The sequence below is a fragment of the Amborella trichopoda genome, chromosome 11 (assembly GCF_054954075.1).
Source record: "Amborella trichopoda isolate Santa Cruz 75 chromosome 11, AtrichopodaSantaCruz75HAP2 v2.0, whole genome shotgun sequence".
NCBI lineage: Eukaryota > Viridiplantae > Streptophyta > Magnoliopsida > Amborellales > Amborellaceae > Amborella > Amborella trichopoda.
The window spans coordinates 2,990,549-3,015,123 of record NC_142346.1 but is presented as its reverse complement, the minus strand read 5'-3'; the positions used below and the strand labels follow the sequence as shown (position 1 = coordinate 3,015,123).

At 39.6% G+C, this 24,575-nt stretch overlaps 1 protein-coding gene across 8 annotated transcripts in view; it reads left to right on the top strand.

The window, feature by feature from the left end:
* TAF12 (TBP-associated factor 12) overlaps positions 1 to 24,575 on the top strand; it is a 40,840-nt gene that overhangs the window by 7,397 nt on the left and 8,868 nt on the right. For 3 of the 8 annotated variants that reach the window (XR_016044511.1, XM_006851437.4, XM_020671687.2), the window contains exons 2-7: positions 3,664 to 3,816; positions 13,251 to 13,754; positions 14,203 to 14,277; positions 15,800 to 15,878; positions 21,886 to 21,950; positions 22,136 to 22,171. Coding sequence is in view for 3 of the 8 variants with exons in the window: in XM_006851437.4 (XP_006851500.3) it covers positions 3,664 to 3,816; positions 13,251 to 13,754; positions 14,203 to 14,277; positions 15,800 to 15,878; positions 21,886 to 21,950; positions 22,136 to 22,171 (912 nt within the window). In the remaining 5 variants the exon portion in view is untranslated. Of the gene's footprint in view, positions 1 to 3,663; positions 3,817 to 13,250; positions 13,755 to 14,202; positions 14,278 to 15,799; positions 15,879 to 21,885; positions 21,951 to 22,037; positions 22,172 to 24,575 lie in introns of all 8 variants that reach the window. The other 5 variants (XR_002282145.2, XR_016044512.1, XR_016044509.1 and 2 more) reach the window with 3 other exon arrangements.

The following is a 24,575-nucleotide window of genomic DNA, read 5'->3' as shown; positions in this document are numbered from 1 at the left end:
TTTATAACTGTGATGTCATCCCTAGGTGGTGCTTATGAAGCAAGTATTCAATGCTACTGGCATCAATAAATTTTGATAGCCAGAGCTTGGACCGCTTGATTATATGTTGTATACAGCAATGAAACACATCCAGAACTCCATGATATCCCAGAGAATGAACTACAAAGTTCGTAGCGAATGTGGCCCTAACACCCTGTCGGAGCGCACAAGTGACAACAAGAATTGCCTTGAAAGAAAATTTTTGCATTGTAACTGTTATGTTGGGGAACTTACCTTTGCTTGTTATTTTCTTGGTGTCTACCATCATCACTTAAAACTGCCCTCTAGAGATAATACGACAACCAAGTCTCATAGCAAATGATGGTTCCAAGAAATTAGGAGTATTTCTAGAATCAAGGAGAGCTATAGCTGCCTGTCTTTTGACCATTCCCTGCACTCTCATAGTTTGGGGAGTTCCAGAGCCAGAGAGTGCATGCACTGAGATTTTAGATGATTTTTCTGCCTCTTCAATTGTCTCCTATGATTTTTCCCCCTCATCCGGCCAATTTCCCTCGATAAAAAATAATTACTGGGTTTTTCAGGGATGTCCTGGGTTGTACTCATCGGAGTTGTAATCTAATCCTTTGTCATGACATTCTCTCGTCTCTCCTGGAGAAAGATTCCTGATGGGTGAGGTTGTGGTTCTTGGTGTTGCGGTTGACGTAGAATTTGTAGGTTGTCCAGTCATGTTTTATTCTACCTTTGCTGGTGTGCCAGTTTCTCCTCTTGCAACTGAGACAACCTGAGAACCACTGATATCGTTATGGGTCTAAACTTTTCTATATCCGTCTTGTTTTCATCCTTCAAACCACGTACAAAGCAACCCATCTACATCAACTCTGTCCATCCTTTTGTTTGGTTGGCTAAGCGTTTGATCTGATTGGTAATCTAATCACAAAATCTTGCAGTTTGATGCAATTTAGAAAGGGCCTCATGATAATCCTTATATTGGGTGGTCCCAGTATGATACATAGGGCATCCGCAAACTCTACATGAGTTCTCCCTGTGACTTCTCTACCCACTGTTGCCATTTCTCCATGTGATGCCAAAAGCACCTTTTGCGTATTAGTTGTTTGACTGAATTTGGGAAACTGCTCACTCCTTTATACCTGTCACTTTGGATCCTCCCCATTAAATGGAGAGAAATCTGGCCGTACATACTTAGTCTGGATTGACCTTTCTTGTGTCTCACACAGGAAAGAAAGTTTGCGGTTGCGGCATAGTTGTTGGGCTGAAGTATTAGACACAATATTATCTTCCTGATTTCATGATATTGATATTTGTTCATCTTCATGTCCATTGTAGAGATCATTAACCAGATATCCTGAATCACCTGGACTTGTTCATGTAGAGCTTTACCACAGATCTCAGAGTCTCCTCCATGCTATCCATGATGTGCTCCGACTCCTCGTCAACCTTCTGATATAGCTTTTGTAATCATGTACATCTGCCACGGCGTGGATCTATATGCTCTGATAGTAGTTGATATGATTAAAGTGGCACAAGGAAAGTAGCGAAGAAAAGAATGATGGACTGGGTCTGATTCAAGTTGTATTGCCTTCTGGAGCTGTTGCTCAACACTAATATGATCTATTCTTTTTTTCTTTACATTAGTTAGGGTTTGTATGGGAACCCCACTTGTTGTATTAATTTTATTGAAAATTTACAATTGATATAATATTTGCAATAGGCCTTGCAAAAAAGTTTTCTTTATTGCTTTATACACACAATAACCTACCTGCATTTGCTCTATTTCACTCAAGGTCAATTGGGAATTTGTACTTTCCACAGGTCATATATGATTCTTTTTTTTTTCCTTGCATTCCTTGGACATTTTCTTCGGAGATGCCATTTCAAATTTCCCATTTCACCTCCCTTAGTATTTCTTGAATGGTGTGATGATGATTTTCTTTTACCCCCCAATTTCTTGTGATATGAACTTCTTTTACCCCTGATTTCTTTCTCGCAATATGAACCAAATTATAGTGGGGACAGAGGCATTGCAAAACTTTGTTAGGAATTTGGTTTTAAATTTCTTTGCACACCAATTTGGTAGGAGGCTTTAGATGTTTGAGCTAGCTATGACTTCCGTGTTGAATCTCCAAGTGATCCAAGTAACCCCATTTTTGCACTCTATTGGAGGTTGTTTGCCTTTTTGATGAGCTATCCATGTAAATCATGTGGCCTCAGGTGCATTGGTTTTTCACGTATACTCTCAAGTACTTTGTTTTTGGCTTTATGTTCTCTGATAATTGCGTGGGCGCTTTTTAGGGTCATTTCTCCATACTTGTTGGGCACCCATGTGAGCTTGTCTTCAGCCCCTCTCTGCAGATAGTTATCCTTTCCTAAGATTATTTTCCGTGTCCGCAATCTCCTCCCACTTGTGAGGAGGGGGGGAAAGATGATTTATTCTTTACCTTAATTGACATTATACCCTTTCTTTTGTGACCCAAACCTACAATTCCATGCAAACCAGGTAAGTTTCCTTAAAACTAAATGCCCAACTAATCCGAAGATAACCCAAAAGGAAACTAATAGGTAAAACTCTCTCTCTTTACTTATACTAGTTCCATCCAAGCTACTCTTCCACTCCTGTTTTGGAATTATGGCTTATTTATGCGAATTTTATGCGAACCCATTCGGTTGCTCTCTCTGTCTCTGTCTCTCCTGTTTTGGACAGATATATTGAGACATAAGAACCTATTTTGATGACTAGGGATTAGAAAGTGTAGTTTCTCTCTCTTTCTCCTGTTTTGGAACGATACATTGAGACATAACAACCTATTTTGATGAATAGGGATTAGAAAGCATAGTCTCTCTCTCTCTCTCTCTAGCTAGCTAACTTGATAGCTGCATTTTTATGACCAGGGTTCGGAAAGACAGAATCACTCTCCCTCTCTCTCACCTAGTTTGGCAGCGTTATTTTCATGCTTAGGGATTGGATAGAACAGACACTCTTTATTGTCTCTCTCTCTCTCTCTCTCTCTCTCTCTCTCTCTGAATTTCTCTAGTTGGGTAGCCAGGTTTGCACTTGTGGGAATTAAAAAAAGGTTAAGCTCTCTCTCTCTTCTCTCTCTCTCGCGCGCGCGCACACGGCTAGTTTTGCATTGACTAGCATGCCTTAGTACCATTAAAACCAGGCATTTGAAATATTTGTTTTTCAGAGTTTTGTAGGATGATTAGTTTAAGAAGCTGGAAGTCCTTTTGGTCTGGTTTGGCTGAGAGGTCTGTCTTTGAAATTTAAAGTTTTCAAGTATTTCTACAGTAATGGTAGTAGCGTTTCCCAAAAAAGGAGGGAAGAAAAGAAAGAAAGTGGTCTTATTTCTTCGATTTACATCGTTGGTTCAACGGAAAATGGATCTTTGTGTTTTCTAGCTCAATTGTCACTGTTTAGAAATTAGATTTGTGGTTCTGTTGCTCTATATCTGTTCTTAGTAATGAATGATAGCACAGATTGGGAATGCAGGACTTTGGAAGGACCCAATTCTTTTTTGAAACTATCAAAAAGGAAATGGGGCCTCATGGGAATATAAAATTGAATTATTTTCAGTATATTATTATTGTTCTTAATCTTATACTACTCTTTTGTTCTGCATCTTATTTTGAAATTAATGATGTTTACAGGGAAGGCAGCCATTAAATTTTAGCATTACGAATTCACTTGGCTCTGGATCACAGTTTAGACCTGGAAATGTGGCCATGCACCATCAACAGAGGCCACCTGTGACATCAATAAGATCAATAACTTCTTCACATAACCAATCTTTGTCCCCCCAGGTAAGATTTCACTATTACGGAGCTTTTTCATTTTTCTTCTCCTCATTGCATGGGCTTTTCTTTTGTTGAGTTTTTCTCTTGCATTGTCTTCTTGTACAGAAAGGAAAACAGTAGACAATTCTTTGGTATAATGGAATCTCAAGACAAATAAGTGATCGGACAGAAATTCTCTATTATAGTGAATAGAATTTCCAAGATTCCTGTTTGTACAATCGACACATGAAAATTTAAAATATCATGGAAATCTTTAGGTCATTATGATTGACCAACTTATGTCCTCGGGTACTGATATTTTGCACAATGGCTTTGAAAAGCTTCTGTTGTCAAATGCTAATCCTATTGTTCCTGTTGAAATAATTGGGTTTAAGTCCTATCTCTATATTTTGGGTTTAAGTTTTATTTTTTGAGCGAAAAAATAAGGTGTAGGCCCTATGGTATTCGGGTCTTATTGCTTCACTGAAAGTCCCCCTTGACTGCTTTTGAATCAAGTCATACCCTTTGATGCGTTTCAATTTATTCATTATCAATATGCCGATAAAATAGTGGATGCTGTACTTCCCACTTTGAAGATCATGTCATTGTATTCTATCTCTTAAATTATACTTCTTCTGGAGACCCTGAAATGTTGATATGGGGGTGGACCTTCCAACTTTCTTCCTCTTCATATCAATCAAAAGAAAAGAAAAAAAAAAAAAAAACTCTTCTTTCTTGGGAAATGCCAGGAGCTTAGTCATTCAATAAATTTGCTTTAGACAGCCAATATTTACCATGAAATGCTAAAGTGCTCATTAATTCTGAACTATAAAGTAATAAATTATATCATCTGGATCTTCCATATGCATAGTGTAAAAGTAATGCTTTGTTGTCTCCTTTATTCTTCACACGAAGTAAAGTCATTTGCTAACTGGATTTCTTGGTGCTGAAGGTGGTTTTTGTAACTTCATCTTTGGTATCCTGCCAACTGAAAGTGAGCACCATTGGAGGAGGCAGGAAACTCTTGACAGATTTTTTTTATGATAATTAACTGAATTTCGTTGAAATTAAGACTTGATGCTTGGTGTAAATATTGAACCCCAGGCACAATGGACCTTATATAAAATATAACTGGAAACAACAAGAGAATATTTATAAACACCATCATTTCTTAAGAAATCGGCACCCTCCTTTGCCTCATGCCAGGAATCCTGAAAAGAAGCTCTGAGGTTGCTGATAATTTCAAACACTTCCTCGAAAACATTACTTGATCATAATGGATAATCTGCACAACTATTCGCCCATGTAACAACATTCTGTGAGTGCCTTCAATAAGGATATCTTTTCAATTTGGATCCAAAATTGTGAGAAGGGCATGGGCTTTAATGTCGTTGTGATATCATTATGGAATGAGATATGCAAATTGTTTTAGGACTCTTCTGTGGTGGTCACAGAACACACCACAACTCTGGTCGGCCATGACTACCTACGAAACTTCTATTGAAGTTAAGTGTAATTGATCATACCCTCCGTAGGTAGTGTCCATTTAGCAGTTATGGCATCCTTTTTTGTGTGGCTCCTCAAAATAAGCTGCCACTGGGATTCTAAATCACTAATTGAGTAGCTCCAATTTTTTTTTCTAGCTAATGCCTGAGAGATATTTGTAGTTTTAATTTTTGATCTTCTTTTTAGCCGTGTGGGATTGTGTTTTTCATCTTTGAAGTGCCTTCTAGTGCATTTGAGAAAGACTTCCCACATCAAAACAATTAGAGCCAACCTCCAAAGTGTAAGCCCAAGCTTTGGAAACTCTGGGTAAACCATTGGTTAACCAGGTCAGCAATTGATTCTGGCATTACCCAATTTATGCTAAACACTCAAACAACTCGAAAAAAAAAACTCCAATAATGCTTCCGAAAGGTTGCTGCTGAAGGCCAATGAAGAAAAAGATGTTGCATTGACTCCAAATCCACTTGTATGCAGTGCAATGATTTGGAACATGCATTCTTTATCATCATTGTCATCATCCAAGCCTTATCCCAACTATTTGGGGTCGGCTATACAAAGCCTGTTCTACCATTTTGTTCTATCAAGGGCCATACCTTTAGTCAAATCATAAGTCACCATATCTCATTCTCACGATTTTCAGCCATGTGCTTTTAGACTTTCCCCTTGCTCAATGTTCGAAAACTCAGCCGCTCGGCTGCCTAAGCGGCCGCATAATCGAATGAGTGGCCAAAATGCCTAGGCGGGATCTCTCCGGGGGCACCTAGGCAGCGCCTTACCCTCCTTGGCGGTATAGTCAAGATGGCCACGTAGGCGCCGCCTTAAACCAACTTGTCGAGGGTGGAAAAATGCCCTCGGCTAAGGTCAATTTAGTAATTTCCCCTTAAATAGGGGGGAAAAGGGTTATGGGGGCGTTCTAAACCCACACAACCTAATCCATGGCTTCTAGAGAGATTAAAACTCCCTAAAAACCTTGAATTTGTGATTTATTTTAGATTTTTTCGATTTCTTCCAAAATCAAAGGCAATAGTTCTTGGTAGTTTTTGGTGCTTCTAATGGTCGATTTTGAGGACTTTTGGCGACCCAATGGACGAGGTTTGGGCAAACATTGTTTTGATTCTGATATTGTGATTTTTTTTGCCATAACGTATTATGTTGTGAATCATTTTACTATCTTTCGTTTTATGATATATTTACATGTTTGTAGTTGAATGATTGAATTGTATTGTGATGAATTGATTTCTTTCATCATTTTAGTGGGGTCAGGGATCCCCTAAATCCTATGAGATAACTGATTTCAAAAGGCATCCATGTCGGTTTACACTTTTACTATGAAAGGACTTGACATTGAACTTACCTTTACATTAGGGTCATGGTCTTCTCTCACGTGCATGTGGTCTATGTCCTGCAAAAGTGGTAGAAAATTGGGGAAATAAATTGTTTCCTCCTCTTTGAGGCCCCTTCTAAAACATGGATACCATGCTGTTCTGTCTTGAATCTTTGCTACATTAGCTACTACCACATTTGGATCCATGCCAGCTAAATAACCACAGAAGCTGTTCTGTTAATGATGCCTTATGTAGCCACACGTCTCTCCATAATAGGGTCCTCTTCCCTTCTCGAACCTGCATGGGCTTATTAATCTTGTAGCTCTCTCACACTTGGTCTATATCTCACCAAGCACTCGTCGCACTTGCCTTCTTCTCAGTGGCTTTAGGAGATCTTTGTGCTGAAGACATACTTGTCACCCAAAACGCTCATCCACAGGTGGTTTGATGGTTTCCAATCCCTCATAACCATTTTCTTTGGAGAGCCGTGTTTACTTCTTGGATACTTCGAATCCCTCGTCCTTCTTTGCTTCTAGGCCTGAAGATGACTTCCATCTTAACTATATGTTATCTTCTATCTTTTGAGCGTTGATTGGGCAGCTTGGTTAAGTGGTGGCAACCACCTTGAAATCACGTTTCGGTGATCCCAGCGTCGGAGCTTGAATGGACCTCACTCCCACTCATTACAGGGATTCTTGACTAAAAAGGGAACTCACTTTCTATGAAATGGGGATCATGACCCATTGAGAATAGATGTGGGATCCTAGTTTGAAGGATCTTGAGTGTTTAATTTTTTTTGGTAAATAGAAGTGTTTGATTTTTTGAAGTAGGTGTCTTTGAATTTGTGTTTATTATTTTTTGCTTTTTGATGCTTATAACCACTTGATGATTTAAAAAGGGGATTGGTAGGGTGGATCATCCACCCATGTGACCCATCAAGATCAGCGTCCAGCCCCGAAAAAAGAAAAAAAAAAGAATAAAGATAATGACTGTATAATATATTTTATATGCCCTTTATATCAATAGCCTAGAATGGCTGAGTTGGCTAGTGCAATTGAACGTTGGGCAAATGTTGAACGTTCAACCCCACCATTGGACTTTCTTTTGCTAATATTGACAAACAATAAAAAAGAAAAGTACGTTAAAGGAAGAATGACTCCAAGGGAATTCGAAGCTTCTACGAAGTCTTAGAATGCATACGGTCAGTCCTACAAAACCGTTCCAGCTATTTGTAAGTGAATGTATTACATTTTGTGTTGCAGAAGTAAAACTGATTCAGACCAGGAATCGGCACGGTCAGTGGCAATTCCCCAATCTGGATTTATGATTTTTTGATCACTGTGACCACGTGTTGACGATTTCTGTTTTTCACTTTTATGTGATTTGCATCAGTGAATGAAAACAGGTGAGCCAACTCAGCATCACCTTGAGTTGGTTTAGGTTTTTTTTTTTTCTTTTTGTTTTTTTTCGGGGGAGGGGCGGGGGGGGGGGGGGGGGGGGGGGGGTGATGGTTTTGAGGTTCTGTCCAGAGTGGTTTTTGAACTCGGGAAATTCTCCAGATTGTCGTGAACTGAGCGATTCACTATAGAGGATGGCCCGGCCTTGGCGATTCACTGTAGTACACAATCAGTCAAGCGATTCCTGAGCTCATTCCATATCATGGACCTATAATATCATTTTATTCGGGACTTTTATGTTATAGAGTTCCCATTGTTCATATGTATAGATAATGCTAAGGGAGTGGATTATACATTTTTTAATTTCTAAAATCACTTTAAATAATAATTCACACATACACATGTGAGGAGTTTATGAAAAATGCCATCTTTATATTTTATATTTTACACTTAGGTCCCACTATTTGACAGTGCTTATTGTTTTAATTTTATTTTCTATCTTATACATCGGATTGAGCTCAAATTTGGCGAGTTGATACCTACCACCATCTCACACTTGTAGAAACTACCAAAATAATTTTAAAATAAAAAAATGACCAAATGTCCCAAAATAAATTTTACATAGTTATATTTTTTCATTTTTTTTGCATTTTTGTTATGGCGAGAAGTACAGATGCCTGATATTTGAGCTTAATTAGATATACAATAAAATTAAAATACAATATTCACTATAAAAAAGGTGGGGTTTAAGTGTAAACTATAAAATATATGTGACTATTTATAAATTTCAAAAATAAAAAGTGATGTTGCTATTTTTAAATTTCAAAAATAAAAATAAATGGTTGTGTTTATTTCACACAGACACAAACACACAGATATATTAAAGAATGCTCCCAAAGTTCTCCCATATACATATGGTACACATAACGGGCCGTTCCCAAGCCACTTCTTGAGCATAACTCCCAGGCTCATCCAAGGTCGGGAGCTTCAGCCATGGGTTGATCTGAGCTCTTCACTCGGCTTTTCTCCTAACAACTATTGTTTGGAGCATATTATCAAGATTGGAGCGTACCACCTGTTTGATTGGTCAGACCACCGATGTTGCCTTGACCGGTCCAGTTTAAAGCAAGAACCTGGTTAGTTGGAAATTGAACAAAACTTTAGTTTTTGACTAGTTCGGCTGACTAAACAAAGTTGAGAAGCTTTTTCTAATATCGTTCATATTTTTAAACTATTATTCTTATTTATTTTTTAAATTTAGCCTAAGTTGTTCGAATAGTGGTTGAATCAGTTTTGATTGGACGAAACCCCTCATTGGTTCAATGGCTTTTTCAGTCTTGATTATGATGGTTTGGAGGACCCATTACGTAGAAAACATCATCATCTTCACTGTCATTTGATATAAATATGGGCTATGAGGATAGAAATAAAAAGTATATTGGTAGATTGAATAGTGTAAACACGTGAGATTTATTTTCCTAATGATAGGAACTGAAACTTGAACAATGCTACCTTAGGTTGAAGTCTTTCATCTCTTGCCTCTGTGCTTTTTCTTGGCAGAGGGGTAGTACAAGATACTTGTTTGGAGCAATATTTCAGATGGTGCTAAGTGGCCCCTAGAGGGCAAGGGGTTGTCGATTGCTGGCCTCCTATGCAGGTGCCTCGATTTCGACGCATCGCAAACACCATATATGCATATATCTGCACTTCAAACATAGCTATATATATATATATATATATATATATATGGAAAATCTTTCTGTTAGCCCAAGGGTTAACAAGAAGATATGAGCCCAATGGCCCAGATTGAATCTGGGCCGATCTGACGGTCATGATCTCATTTCGTGTTTTCTATAAATCCAAATCAGTTGAAATTTTAGGCTTGTATTCTTCTCATCAAGCAGCACCTAATAAAAATATAAAAAAATAACCTGCAAAAAACAAATTGACCAAAATACCCCCGAAACTTTATGGGGGTATTTTGGTCAATTTTTTTCATGTAAAATATGTTTTTGATATTTTTCAAAGATTCACCTATTTTTAATGAACACACACCTAAAATTTCAAGTGATTTGGATTTGTAGAAAAAAATTAAAATTCAAACACTATTGGACATCCGTGATTGTCAGATCGGCCTAGATTCAATCTGGGCCATTAGGCTCATATCTTTCTGTTAGCCCTTGGGCTAACATTAGCATCATCCTATATATATATATATAGTTTTGTACGAATGATTGCCCACCCATCCCTCACTTGAATTCCTCCAACTATTCTCTGATGGGTTGTTACATATTTTTGATTTCCAACCACGTGAGCTCAAAATGGAAAGGGAAAGGACCGACAATGATTGGGTCAGTCTCCATCATTAGGGGTATACGGTCGAAGTAGGTTATGAACGCACAAAAACATGTTCCTGTGAACTTGGCTTCCCATTTTGGCATACATGGAAATGTCCAACTTTGTGAGTTGTCGTTAGACCATGCGTACTTGACCCTTGCAATTGGTATTTCCATCAGCTCCTGTGTACATATAACTTCTTAAAGCCTGATATACTTGCTGCGTTCTGCCCCTTGTATTTCTTTTGTATGACCGCATGAAGACATTGGAATCACGTCCAAAGCACCCAGTACACATGGTATTCCTTCGATTATCTCCTGCTTCAACCAGAATGGCTCCCCTCGCTGGTCTGTTTGGGGTGTAGACTGCAGTTTAGGTCCACTTAAAGCCCTTCTCTAGACATTCAAAGTTGACCATAACGGACTATATTGCATCTACAGATTTGAGTTGTAGAAAGAACTGATGTATCCCATGAGTCCTAAGTACCTTCTTATCACCTTTGAGCATGCAGTGCTGTCCAACCAGCAGGTCGACGCTCCCAAACAACTCTTGTTGCATGGAGATCTGGTTTATCAGACTTCATTTCAAGCAAGATTAGGATAAATGATGAATACTTCCTACAGAAATAACAAACCCAACTCTTCTTCTTGGGGTCCCCCAAAGCCCTAGTGTGTCATGATATGGCCTTCATGGGTTAGAGTTCAGCAGTTGCCTGAACAGCATATACCTACCGTTGCTTTAGACAATGATAGGATAGAAGCTTTCCCAAGACCATATCCTCCTATCAAACATCAACACTTATTTTAATAGCTGAGGACTCCTCTATCATATAGCTAGGATCCCAAAGGCCCTCTCAATTCATCTCCTCATTTCTCATATTCCTTTTAAAATATTGATTGCACTGAAAACAATCCTACTTATGCTCAGAAGAGTCCAGTCCTTAACCAAGGTATGTGGTTCTCTTCCAGACTAAACAGACCTCTAGTACAGTTCGTTAGGGATTTTGGACCTAATCCAACTACCAAATTTATATAAAAAAATATGCATACTGAAACTCTACATCACCATTTCAAAAAAAAAAAAAAAAAAAAAAAAAACTGAAACTTAGCTAATCTTATTGATGTTTATGGCCCCTTGACAACCATTCGACCTTCTTGTGTTATCGACTTCCCTACCCCCCTAATGATAGCAATAATCTCCTCCACAAGGCTCATGATTCCTTAAGAAATCTCCATGTCCCACTTCTCTGTCAAAACCTTATTCATTTGTGTGCCTTATCTAATCCATAGACCTCATTGCTTCTTTGTGTTGTGTATCTCATCCCATTTGGCTAGATGAAATATGTGACCCCATATCAGCATCCTTCTGCAAAAATCTCTGAATGGCCTATGTCTTTCTTATTTGAAACATTGACGTAGATTAGAATGGAATGCCGTATTTTGTAACTTAATAAGTTTAATTCTTCCCCTTTGGGGAATAAGAATTTGGTTTTCCATGGCATGAACCTTCTTTCAAAAGCTTTGTCCCGAGGACCCAAAGGGCTTACTCTATACCTGCCCACTCAGTGACTAAGATTTCAGATTTCATGTTTTATCCCTTTTACAAGGATTGGAATTCCAGGATTCCAAATCGAGTGCAGTGTTCGAAAATGTGGACGCCTCATCGTCATGGCGTTTGAAGCACCGCCCTAATTGAAGTGACCTTGGTGGGTGCCTGAGTCATCCATGTGCCTAGGTGCCCTATGACCTGCCTAGGCCTTTGTGCACCTAGGGACCTAAACGGGCACCTCAAAAGTAGGTGGGTGAGACACGAACCACTCGAAAGAAAGTATTGGGGGGTGATACAAATATAGAATAGAGAAAGTCCCAGGAAAGTTTTACTCATGAACAAAATAATTAAACTGGCGTTGAATTGACCAAAATAGGTACAACTCTCTCTTTCTCTCTCTCTCTCTCTCTCTCTCTCTCTTTCTCTCTCTCTCTCTCTCTCTTTCTCTCTCTTCTGTGAGAGAATGATAACTTCATCTCCACCCCTCTTGAGAGAAAATTGCAGGAAAGCCCCATAGTTGGAGCAATATGCAACATGAGATATAGTGATGGACTACTAAATCTTTCTGTCATCATATCCTCTCTCTCTCTCTCTCTCTCTCTCTAAGGCCCCATTGAGCTTATTTAGTGACAGACTTGCATCTCAAAAGCCCCAAACAATTAGTCCACATGGATGAGCTCCCCCCCCCCCCCCCCCCCCAAGACACACACACAAAAAAAACAATCAAGCTCATTTGAAGACAGATCCCAATCTCAAAAACCCCAAAACCCCCACCCAACTTTACATTTAAAACCCCAACGGCCACTTCTCCCCGCCTTTGGCTCTATTTTGGGCCGCCTAGGAGAGTAGGCGCCAGCCCAACTACCTGGACTGCCTCTCTCAACACTGACAAACTGTTTTTCATTCGGTAGAAACTTATTGATGGCCGCTTATCAAAAATGAAAAGGAAAGACACTTACTGGATGGCAAATCCACCTCAAAGGGGTTAACTTTAAGCCTTGGAAGTTAAACTTCAGGAAACCTTTAAAATGTTGGAAATGTTCATGTAAAGCTATCCTTTGTTGCCTCCAATCTAGGTGGCTCAGCCTTAAAGACCTATTAGTTCCTCATGCAATCCTTAGAATCAGCATGAGACCTAATAGCTATACCTTGTTTTTGAATTTCTGGTAACTAAAAGGATTTTCGTTTCGAGCTTCTTTATCAGTCTATCTTGTTTCATGAGATTGATTGTTCTGCAAGGAGGGATGGATGGATAATGGTTCTTAGTGATTACCTAGTTAGCTGCAGCATCATATAATCTTAGCTTTCTTCGGAATAGTTATAACTATTTTTTTGTTCAAATGTGCAGAAGTTCCAGGGTCCGAACATGTCAAGAGGCCCATCAATGGGCTCAGGCAGTTCTCAATCCCCCGCAGCTCCCCAGGGTTCTCATTCCCATCAACAATCAATGCAATGGATGACAACTCAAGGAAAACAAATGCTCCCACCTCCTTCTATACCCTCTCCATCTTATCGTCCACAAATGAAGCCCCAAAGCTTGCAACAAAGGTCCCAACACCCTCAACAAAACCAACAGTCCACACCCCACCAACAAAATCTGCCACCACCTCACCACTATTCCCCACAAATACCTGCACCAGAGCACTTCACTCAACAGTATCAGCAATCAAGAATGCAACATCAACAGCCTGCACCAAGATCACTGGCATCGACTCAAAAGCCTTCAACACCCATAGCATTGCAAGGAGGAGGGGCCCAAGCTGGTTCACTTTCTCAAATGGGTGTTTCGGAAGTGGTGGAAACGAGTAATCACATACTGAGCAAGCGGAGCATACAAGAGTTAGTTGCACAGGTATGCTAAAAGTGTAAGGCATACTACAATTCAGTGTACTACAATTCAGTGGACTATGGTAGTCCATTGGGATCATCGATATCCAATCTAGTGATGGTCAATGATGGATAGATTGGGGGACTCACGAGAACCACAAAAATGACGCATGGTCTCAAGGATGGGCCCTGGTGTCTCTTCATCATCCATTTCATTGATTGATGAAGACCCTACTGGACTGTAATTGTTTTTAGTCCCTTTGTTTGTGGTATTCTTTCGTTCGAGTGAAATATTTATATGGCATGGTTCACGATTATTCTTAGAATAAGAAATTATGAAAGCCTGAAATTGGGAGATTATGTTTAAACATTGAATGTATTCTATTACTAAGATGTTTTTGTTCTTTTTTCTAGGTTAACCTGTAGGTCCATTTTTTGCAAACTGTCTGATTTGTGTGTCACTTTTGGACCAGATCGATGCTTCTGAAAAACTGGATCCTGAACTTGAAGATATTCTTGTGGAGATAGCTGAGGATTTTCTTGAATCTGTGAGTGCTTGTATAGTCTTTCTATTTTTCCACATTCACCTTGCACATATTATGTTGCATGATGTGTGTGTGTACGTGATGCGTGTCTTTGTCTATATATATATATATATATATATATATATATATATAGGAATCCCTAAGGTACGTCCACTAGCTTTCCTCTATAACACCCAATGGCCTAGATTGAATCTACGTCGATCGGACACCCTGTATTTTATGGTAGACTTTAATTTTTAATTTTTTTTAGAAATCGGTCTGCCAGAAAAAATTGGACCATTGATAGATTTATCAAGTCGCATCCAAATAAAATATAAAAAATACTTTTACAAGTGCAAAAGATCAAACTACCAGTGCCTTTTTTTCCATCGGCAGTTTGGCCATTTTTTAGGTTTCAATTTTTTTTTTTTGGGTATTTTATTTAGATGCATTATATTGAAATTAGGTGAACCCTAAAATTTCATGTAAATCTGATTTATGTAAAAAATAAATATACAAGACCATCACGCAACATAGGATGTTGGATCACCATGTTTTAATCCCAATTGTTGGGCATTGCCTCCGGTACACGAGTGGGCATAACAGTTAGTTGTCTAGACATTTTCTCTTGCCATTTTCACTTGCTACTGGAAAGATTACTAGCTTGGGGTCTAACATTATGCTTGCTAGAGAGAATTTACAACTTTATGTTTATTATTGTCTATGAAAGTAATTAAAAGCAAACAGTGAAACTCTGTTTCCCTTAGTTTTGTTGTTGTTGTTTTAATAACTACACCCTCTTAGAATAACTCAATAGACTTGAACAGTAGAGCACATTGATTTATTTAGGAGATGTAGAATTTCTCTTGTATATAGTAAAATTTTGCCTCTATTCATGCCATCGAGGAGTCTTTTGCCATAAGAAGTCATTATGGGAGTGTTCAAGCAATCGATATAGAAGGGCTTGAGAATTTTCATTATAGGGAAGGATCAATCTCTCAATATTTAGATTACTATTTGGTTGGTAGAATACATTTTTAATTGAGCTTGTTGTAAGTAATTGCAAATTTTCGGGAAAAATTAATGTGTACAGTTTACACATTTCTCTATGAAAGATGAATTTATCTTGAAAAATCTGCATAAATTTTGACCATATCTCATTTATCCCTATGTTCTATGATTTTGAGTATATAATAGTTCATTTTTTATTTCTTTGAGTTTTTCTTTCTTTATCTTTATTTGCCAATAGAGAAAAAAGAGTCATTGCGATTTTTACAATGTAGAATTGTCCTCTTATATTGGGCTACATTTTCTGTCATCTATGAGATAATTGGATAGAAAGTCAGAGCGAGTACCTAAAAGAGAGTGGGACATATTCAGCACTTTATGTTGGCAGCATATAAGTGAGAGTATTCATCCATTCACAACGTCAAAGGATAAACAAGTAACCTGTATGCTAAAACGTCGCCATATTTTATGACCATCTGTGTACACGAAGTGGCTCTGTATATCATACTAATTGTTAACATTTCTTTTGACAAAACAGACTGTCACATCTGCTTGTTCCCTGGCGAAGCATCGGAACTCAACTAAATTAGAAGCCAAGGATATAATTTTACATTTAGGTAAATGTTCTTGGAATCATTGGCTGTCTTATTTGTGTTTGCCTTGTGGTTTATCAATAGGTTTACTCTGAATTTATTGATACTGATTATTGTCATTGTTTCACTGTAGTAGCCGTAGTAGATTGTACTATGTGTGTGTGTGTGTGTATGTATGTGTGTGCACACACGTGCCTTTGTGTTAGTCCAGAATCCAGATATGAGTATAAGTTATCATATCGTGATCCCTAACTTGATATTGTAATTTAAGAGATTTTATCATGTGCTATTGATTTGCATTTTATTTGTTTTTAGGCTTCCCTGGGCTTTCTTTGCTCTGCATTCTGCTAAAACCACTGCAAAGGGTATCCTTTCCTGTCTGCACATGTTCTTGTTTGTCTTTGACTCCTTTGCTTTTGGTACCATATTGAAGCATACTGTGTTATTTCCATGGTTACCCCAAGAAGGTGGTCGCTCCAGTTCCGGAAGCTTGATCCTGCGTTATGCGACAGGGATCTTGATCTGTAAAATTGGGGATCGAGTTACGAGGTTAATGGGATCTAGATCACTCTCTTCCTAATCACGGGTCCATGAATAATTGGAATCGAGCCTCCACCAATGTGGAGTTGGATTTCTTTTACATTGGTATCAAAGATCTCCAACACATTCGAGTCTCATGCACTGACAACTCCCCTCTTCCCCACGCATCATTTCTCTAACTCTATAGCCATAATTCTCTCTCTCTCTCTCTCAGTGCAAGAGCACAATTGTCTACAAAGTTTGAAATCTGAATTGGGTTTCGGTATAGAGATCAACCAGTTGAGAAACAGTTCCAATGGCCACAAAAGCAACCAATGTTTGGAGCTTGAAGTTTGAACTTGTGAGTTGGAAAAATAAACACCATAACATACAAGCTGCTGCCATATTACGTTATGGAACCCATAGATTAAGGTGAGCCACTAAAGTTGCACCATGTCCTACCTAAATCCTTTCCATTTCACTTACTGGGTGCTCTATAAGCTTTATACAATAGATCTTTATCTCCTATACCCTCTTGTTGACTATATCCATTATTACAACGACATTTGGAGGTTGACCCTTTCTGCTTGTAGACCCTCTTTTTTCCTTTGAATCTAGAGAGAGTGTGACCAATTGCATGCCCAATCACATGCAAGTGAAAGGACCCAAACAAGGGAAAACACCACATTTCCATCAACCACTAGAGCTTCTTTCATGCCTGATGACTGAAATTTGAGTCGTCGTTTTAGCTTTTCAGTTTCACTTCTCACTTATGAAACATATTCCAATGATAACAAAAAATGAAACAATATTTTAAAAACATGATTCTTTGTATTTATTGATAGTTTGCTTTTTGAATTCAGAAAAAATATTAAGCATATTGTTCAATGGACTTGGCACCCGAGCTAGAATGCCCTACTTGGGGAACCTCGATTCTAAGCTGGATGGACCTCGATCCCATATACTATCATTCGATTGTGGACAAATTTGGATCTTGCTCTCTTCTTGTTGGGATCATGATCCCTTTAACTCACAGTGCATCGTTCTCGATCCACCCATCGATTTTTGTGCATCTTTGGATCTCGTGTTCGCAATCCCGATCCGTGATCTGACCTTGTTTGTAACTATGGTTATTTCCATTGATTCAAAAAGTGGTTTGCCTAGTGCTTAGGCGGGCTGGGGGACCTGGCAGCACTGCCCAAGACATGGGCGGACCAACTAGGCGGGCTGTGCCGGGGCACCTGCCTAGTACCCCACCTAGGTGGGCGCGTAGGTATTTGGGCAGGAAACTAGGGTATTGCGCCCGCCTAGGAGCAAAAATATCGATCAGATGGGCTATTTTTGGTATTTTTTTGTTTGGATTATAAAAAATGCATGAATATGTATTTTTTATACAAAACTTGCACCTAAAATAGAACTACTAGACACGTCTTGCTCCCTTTTGAACTAACCTAGGCGGCCACCTAGGTGCTGGGCGGCCTAGACCCCCCCGGCCACCTAGGCGCTGCTTGTCGTTTTTTGGAACATTGGTTTTTTCTGTGCTACCTCTATTTCTATAGTAGTATGCATTTGTGACTTATTCACTTTCTAGTTCTGGAGCTACATTGAACTGTATACAGGTTATGCTTCCTATATGACATCCTGTTCTCTGATGCTACGTGTACGACCATGTGTGATTGCTCCGTTACTATTCTGTTCCAATGCTTCCCTCTTGTTTCTTTAGAATCCACTTGAATGTTTGGGTTTGGTTGGAATTCTCATATTTTAGCTTTTTGGAACATGTCGACGAGGCAGATTCTGTATTTTGTTCAAAGTTAGAATCAGTTAATGGATGATCTAGATCTTGGTTGACCCATAGTTGTTGGAATCGCCTCGGAACCTGAATCGTTTTAGGAACTGGATCGAGAATTGCGGCTGGCTAGAAGATTCCATTCTTAGGAATCGTTGTTGGTACAATAGGAATCGCTAGGAATGAGATTACTAGTTTTTGAGATTCATGTTTTGACCGAAATAGATTCAAGTTTCATCCACATATAGAGTCGAGATTCCTATCCTTCTTGGAATCGAGATTCCCATTCCCCTGGAATTGAGACTCTAGGAGTTTCCGACATCTATGGAATCGAGTTTCTAACATATGTGGAACAGAGATATGTTGCTGTTTGGAATCGGGGTTCTAACATATTTGGAATCAAGTTTCTGAACTATATGGATCAGAGATCCATGCCGGTATGAGATCGAGATTTATAATAATACAGACTATTGAATGCCGTTGATGACCCCCATTAGGAATCCAGATTTCATTTTTATGGAGAAGGAAGCCTCAAGTACATCTTAAGCCTCATCAACTTTAGAACCTATATTGGATGTCTCTTATTATTTCCCAAATTTTAAAGTGATTGTGTTGACCATTGAACTTACGATCATTATATACAAAAGACAAGTATTTCTAAATTGTGAAACTGACTTAGGATTATGTCTACGCATGGTTGTACTTTTAATTGTATGTGTTGTATTTACCAGTTATATTTTAAATTTAAAGTAAAGGCCACCTAGGGTGGCATAAGTAAAATAATGAAACCCTGCAACCACTAGAAGTATTCGAAGGAAGATTTCTACTCCAATTGGCGTGGAATCAAGATTTAATCCACGTTGGAATCTAGATTCGATATATTTGGAAACGTCTACGCACAATTATTGGGTTCATGTTTCTAAAGATGTGTTGGATCGAGATTTTGAAATTAAGAAATCTAGTTTCCTTGGTTACGATAAATGGTTTCTAAAGATGTGTTGAATCGAGATTTTGAAACTAAGGAATCAAGTTTCCTTGGTTCTGAAAAATGGTTTCTAAAGATGTGTCGAATCGAGATTCTGAAATTAAGGAATTGAGTTTCTTTGGTTCCAAAAAACGGTTTCTGTGGAGATTCCTTAATAGAAATGCGGGATCGGGTTTCGGAACCAGAGATTTTGGTAACTATGGGTTGTCCAATAAACATCTTTGATCTAGATCTAAGTTTGAACCATCCAACAAAGACTCAAGATTTTTGTTCTGAGCTAGTGAGGGTTCAACATTTTTCTTTTGATGAGCCGTTTTCTATTTGTCGGAATAGGATTCTGGTGAGTTCCTGGGATCTCTAATTTGCAGGTGTTCTTGGCGCTCTTCTTTTGGATAAGTTTCTTCATTTTCAAGTTGGATTTCTGTGCAAAGACCTTTCTTGTGTGTGTTTGTGTGTCCTTCTGGTAATTGTCTTGGCCGCCTTCCCCTTTTCTCTTTCAAGAATTCCGGTAGCACAAGTTCCACTATTTTATGCGAGATTTACTAGTTTTCTTCACGAATTTGTTTGCCTCTTCAAGCTGCTTTTTGGTGAGTTGGTGACTATCTCTATGATATTTATGTGGAGCATAGCTTCATGTCTCATTCTTCCTTCGTTCCCCTTCCATATGCTCATTGATTTCTTTTCTTTCATAGACATAAAGGTGGTTGCTTATCATGCCGCTTTTACCTTTTTCTTCCTCATGATTGAACCTTTGTTTCTTTTCTTAATTTAGCACCTGTAAGTTTGAGTTGTTGGTCTCTTGTTCTGGGAAGAGTTCTACATTTGTTATTTCCAGAACCACCTCACATTGTTCGGACTCCTCTGCTTTCTTTTTGGAATTTACTTTATTTCGGCTGTGCTTCAGGCCCTTCTTCTCGTGCCCAGAAATGCCTAATGGTTTTAAAAAGGATTTCCTTCCTTTGATTGAACTTCTTTTGAGCTCTTAACTTTTATGGGTAGACTTCTGCCTTTTGTCTTCCTTCTCCATTTCTGTTGATGCTGGAGTAGGGCTGGCAGCGGGCTGAGCCAGCACTGGCCCTAGTCCCATAGGCCTGGCCCAGTTCCTGACCGGGCCGAAGATGCCCTGGCCTAGGCCCAGCCTTGGCTTTATCAGGTATGGGCCGAACCAGCCTGGCCATACCTTGGGGCCGTGCTTGCTTATCCTTGGCCTGGCCCTCGGACCACCTTTTTTGGCCCATTCCCAATTTTTTAAGGGCCAGGCTGACTGGACTGGGCCAGGTCATTCAGCCCATTGTGACTCCTATGCTGGAGTTCTTTGGCCTCATCTTGATTTTCAATCTTCCGCCAAGCCATTGGCTCTCTCTTCTTCAATTGGTTTTTTGATTTGGCGCAATTAAGCTGATGTGTAACCTGTTGTCCAGCAAAAGGTGCTGATGGATTTTATCCTCTCATATTTTCTCTCCTTCACCAAGTTCAGTGTCAATCTCCTTTGGCAATGTGGTTTCCAGAAAGAACCTCGTTGCACACAATAGAAAATTCAGTTGTTTGTGGTGCTTGGTAGCGTTGTCCATTGAGATAGGCCTGGTGATAGCAGCTGCAATTTGCTGGAGAGATTTAGGAGACCACCAACGAATGGTAGGTTTGGCAGTCAAACCAAAATGGGTATAGATTTGATCTTTGGTTTTTCTGGCAGCTGTCTGGCATTCCATGTTTCTAGGTGGAAATGTACTCCCCTTGTGAAACAGGGACTGCGATTATAAGCCTTGATGCATCCTCTTCTTCTTCAAATTTGAGGAGAATGTGTTTCTTGCCTTTGGAGATAATATCAAGTATAAGCTTCCATACGTTTGTGATTTTCTGCACCATGAAGCTCCATTGAGGTCTAGCTTCAGCAAAAAACCCTATCAAACTACTCTTGAATTCATTCATTACTCTGATGGTTTCCTCTAATTTCCATCTCTGATCTGTAGTGTAGAGTATAACATATTGGGAAGAAAAACAGGTTGGAATCTGATTGAACAATTTCTGAGAAGAACTTGGGGATGCTTTATCGTTTTGTTAATATGGGTTGTCCATTGATCTGGTTTCTCTCCTCAGATTCAGATGAACTTGCTGTTGGGAGGGGTGTTGGAGAGGTGGTTTAGGATTTGGAGGTGGTGGCCGGTGGGTGGTGGAGGTGGGCGTCTTTGGCATAATAGGGGGTTAGTGGTGGTTGGAGGGGGGCTGGTGGGTGTGGGGAGCATGGGGTAAGTCACTCTCCTCCAACACATACCCTTCATAGAAAGAAAGCCATGAAAACGATTAATACTAGTACTGTATTAGTCAACATGCCTTCGGTGTAATGGTGAGACACTCGGTTTGCAATGGTTTTGAACCTCGTTCTTTCAAACCAAGCTGGCCTACCAAAACGAAAGTGGTAGTACTAGCAGGAGAACAACAACAGCAGCAGCAGCAGGAGCAACAACGACAATGTAATGCTAATACCAATACCATTAAGAAAAATAAATCAATAAGCTTATCAAAAAATAAATGAATTAATAAATTCAAAGGATACTGCCCATAGAGGAACTGGTCTTATGGGGGAATAGTGTTATTATGCATTGTTATTTTTTGTGAGTCGTGGGTCCTCTCTTTCTCTTTCTATACATGAATTGATGTTATGCTGCAGGAACATCAATGCTTGCACCTTGGATACACTGTTTCTTTGATGTATTATTTCTTTTTTCTTGTCCTTGCAGAAAGGAACTGGAATATGACACTTCCTGGATTTGGTATAGATGAGATTAAAAGCTACAAGAAGCCGGTAAGGTTCTTCTTATACAATGTTTTCTCCCAAGGTAGTAGCAATGTTCTCAAGGGGAACACTAGTCTACTTAATGAGGGGACTTAGTGTTATATGCAGGCCTCTTCTCGTTCTTTGCCTCGCAATAAAAAGCTTTCTCTCTGATTTCTTGCCTTTGGTTTCTTGCTTTGGGAGATGACCTGTAGCCCGTGAATGATCAGCACAGGCAACGGCTTGCAGCAGTATGTCCCTCTCCCTCTCCTTCTCTCTCTTTTGGATATATTGCATTAATATCTGTGAATATGTACACGTATAAATTTTCTGTAGGCTATACGGAAACAAAGGAACATTACATTACAAAGAAGTAAGCGATATAATTACCTACATTGGTTGGTCTATTCCTCCTTTGGCCAAATGATCCTCCTCTGCATTGGCCTCTCCATAGCAATGAGTTAATGATATATTGTCCCTACTCAAATGTTGATTGCCATGGTAGGTTCGCTGAGCTTGTACAACAGCTGATCACATTCTCCGAGTCTCTTTGGACATTTTTGCCCCCTCCATAGCCTTCAACAGTCTAAGCCTTGTGGAGAGATTGCGCTCCAGTCGCATTAGCTGTTATACACCACATAAGAGATTACTATTTTTGCCTGTGTGATTTCCAATCACACACCCCATGCCAGCCACTCTAAGGTTCCCTTGGGAGCCCCCATCAAAATTAAGTTTAAGGCATCCTTGTGTGGGAGGAACCCATCTAGCGACCCTTTTATGAACATGAAAGGTGAGGCAGCAATTTCTCTAAATTATTATCAAACTATATCTCGGAATAGCAGCACATACTGAATATCGATTCAACTTACACATAGTAAACCCCCTTTTCCTTAAATTTTCCATTGTGGGAAGGCTTGTTCACGCCGCTAACCATGGGAATGTCTGCACTTTGTGGGGTGTACTGGAAAGCCCCATACTAAGGTAATAGTAACGTCAAAGGATATATATCTATCTGCATGCAAGAGCCTATACAAAGAGCTAAACCACGAAATCACCCAGGCGAGTAAGCCCCCACACTTGTTCATCTTCTTTTTGTGGGATGTAATATAGTCATTGTACCAGGTCCATGAGATTAGTGAATTTCCCGATGAAACAGGTCCATGAGGTTAGTGAATTTCCCAATGAAATCTATCTGAGACTCTTCGTTGACTGCTGTGGATTGACCATGTAATTTTGTGGCTAGTCCCCTCCACCTTCTCCTGAACTTTCGCAATAGTATATCATGCTGTAGCAAACACATCATGATATTTATGGCATAAAAGAGTTTCAGTCAGCCACGTTTCAACTGGATGTTAGTCTTGTTGCCCTTCCCAATAGAATTCCTACTGTTCAATAATTGGGTCAATACTTTATATCCTCAAACTAATGAAAGGGAGGAATGTCCTCGTTTTTTGAAAGTGTTAACTTTTATATTTTAAGTAAAGAGTACAATGGGGGGAGAGAGAGAGAGAGCTATCTGACAGATAGCAGATGTACAAGGTGAGAGAGAGAGAGAGAGTAGAGAAAAATGAAATACAAAGGCCTTCTTTTTGAAGGTTACGTTAAAACAACGAAACCGATGAAAAGAAATCCATTCCGAAACGACTTAAGTTCCTTCACCGAGAGCCGCTGCTTTGGCCATGGTGTCTGCGACGTGGTTTGCTTCCCCTCCACGTGTGCTTCCAGATGACGATCAAACCCCTGCAGAGGTGGAAGATTTTGTCAAAGATGTGATTTAGGACCCATGGAATAGAAGAGGGGTTATTGGCCCAAGAGATGACATTCTTGGAATCTCCCTCTATTAAAAAGGTCATATTAGTGAAGGATTGAATAATTCTGACACCCTCTAATAGCGCTATAGTTTCAGCCTCCATGGAGTCCATGTGGCCTACAAACTTGGACGTCACAGCTACTGTGGTGCCTGCGTGGTCTCTAAGAACAGCTCCAACTCCTGAGGGACCGGGATTTCCTAGCGAACACCCATCGAAGTTTAGCTTGAGTAGTCCTGCGGCAGGAGGGTGCCAATTTGAAGCTCTAGGAGGTCTTCTAATGGAATGCTGAAGAGTGGCTTTCTAATTCTGGTAGAAAGCTGAAGTTGGGACACCTTGAAAGTTTTTGTGGTTGGTTGTCCAAAGACAAGCTGTGACTTGAGTTTGGAGAACACCACAGAAGGTGTTGCATATTCCCCACGAAAGATCCTATTATTGCGTTCTATCCAAAGAGCTCAGACAATAGCTACGATCGCCGTTTTCCATGACAGGATACCTGTCTTGGACCATGGGAATGGTTCAATAACACTAAGTAGGGAAGGGACCACTTTGGGTAAAACCCACTGTATGTTGAAGAGAGAAAGAATCCTCCCCCGTATGTCGAAAGCGAACTGGCACAACAGGAACAAGTGAGAATTTGACTCCTCGTCATTAACGCACAGGGAGCATTGATTTGGAAGAGAGAAACCTCTCCTTTGTAGATGATCCATCGGGAGCACTTTTGAGGATAGCGCGATCCACATGAACAGTTGTAATCTTGGAGGCACAAAAGAGTTCCAAGCTCGGGCCACTATTGAGGAGGGGTTAAGAGGAAAGGTTGGTGATTGAGTAATGAAAGTGTAGAAGG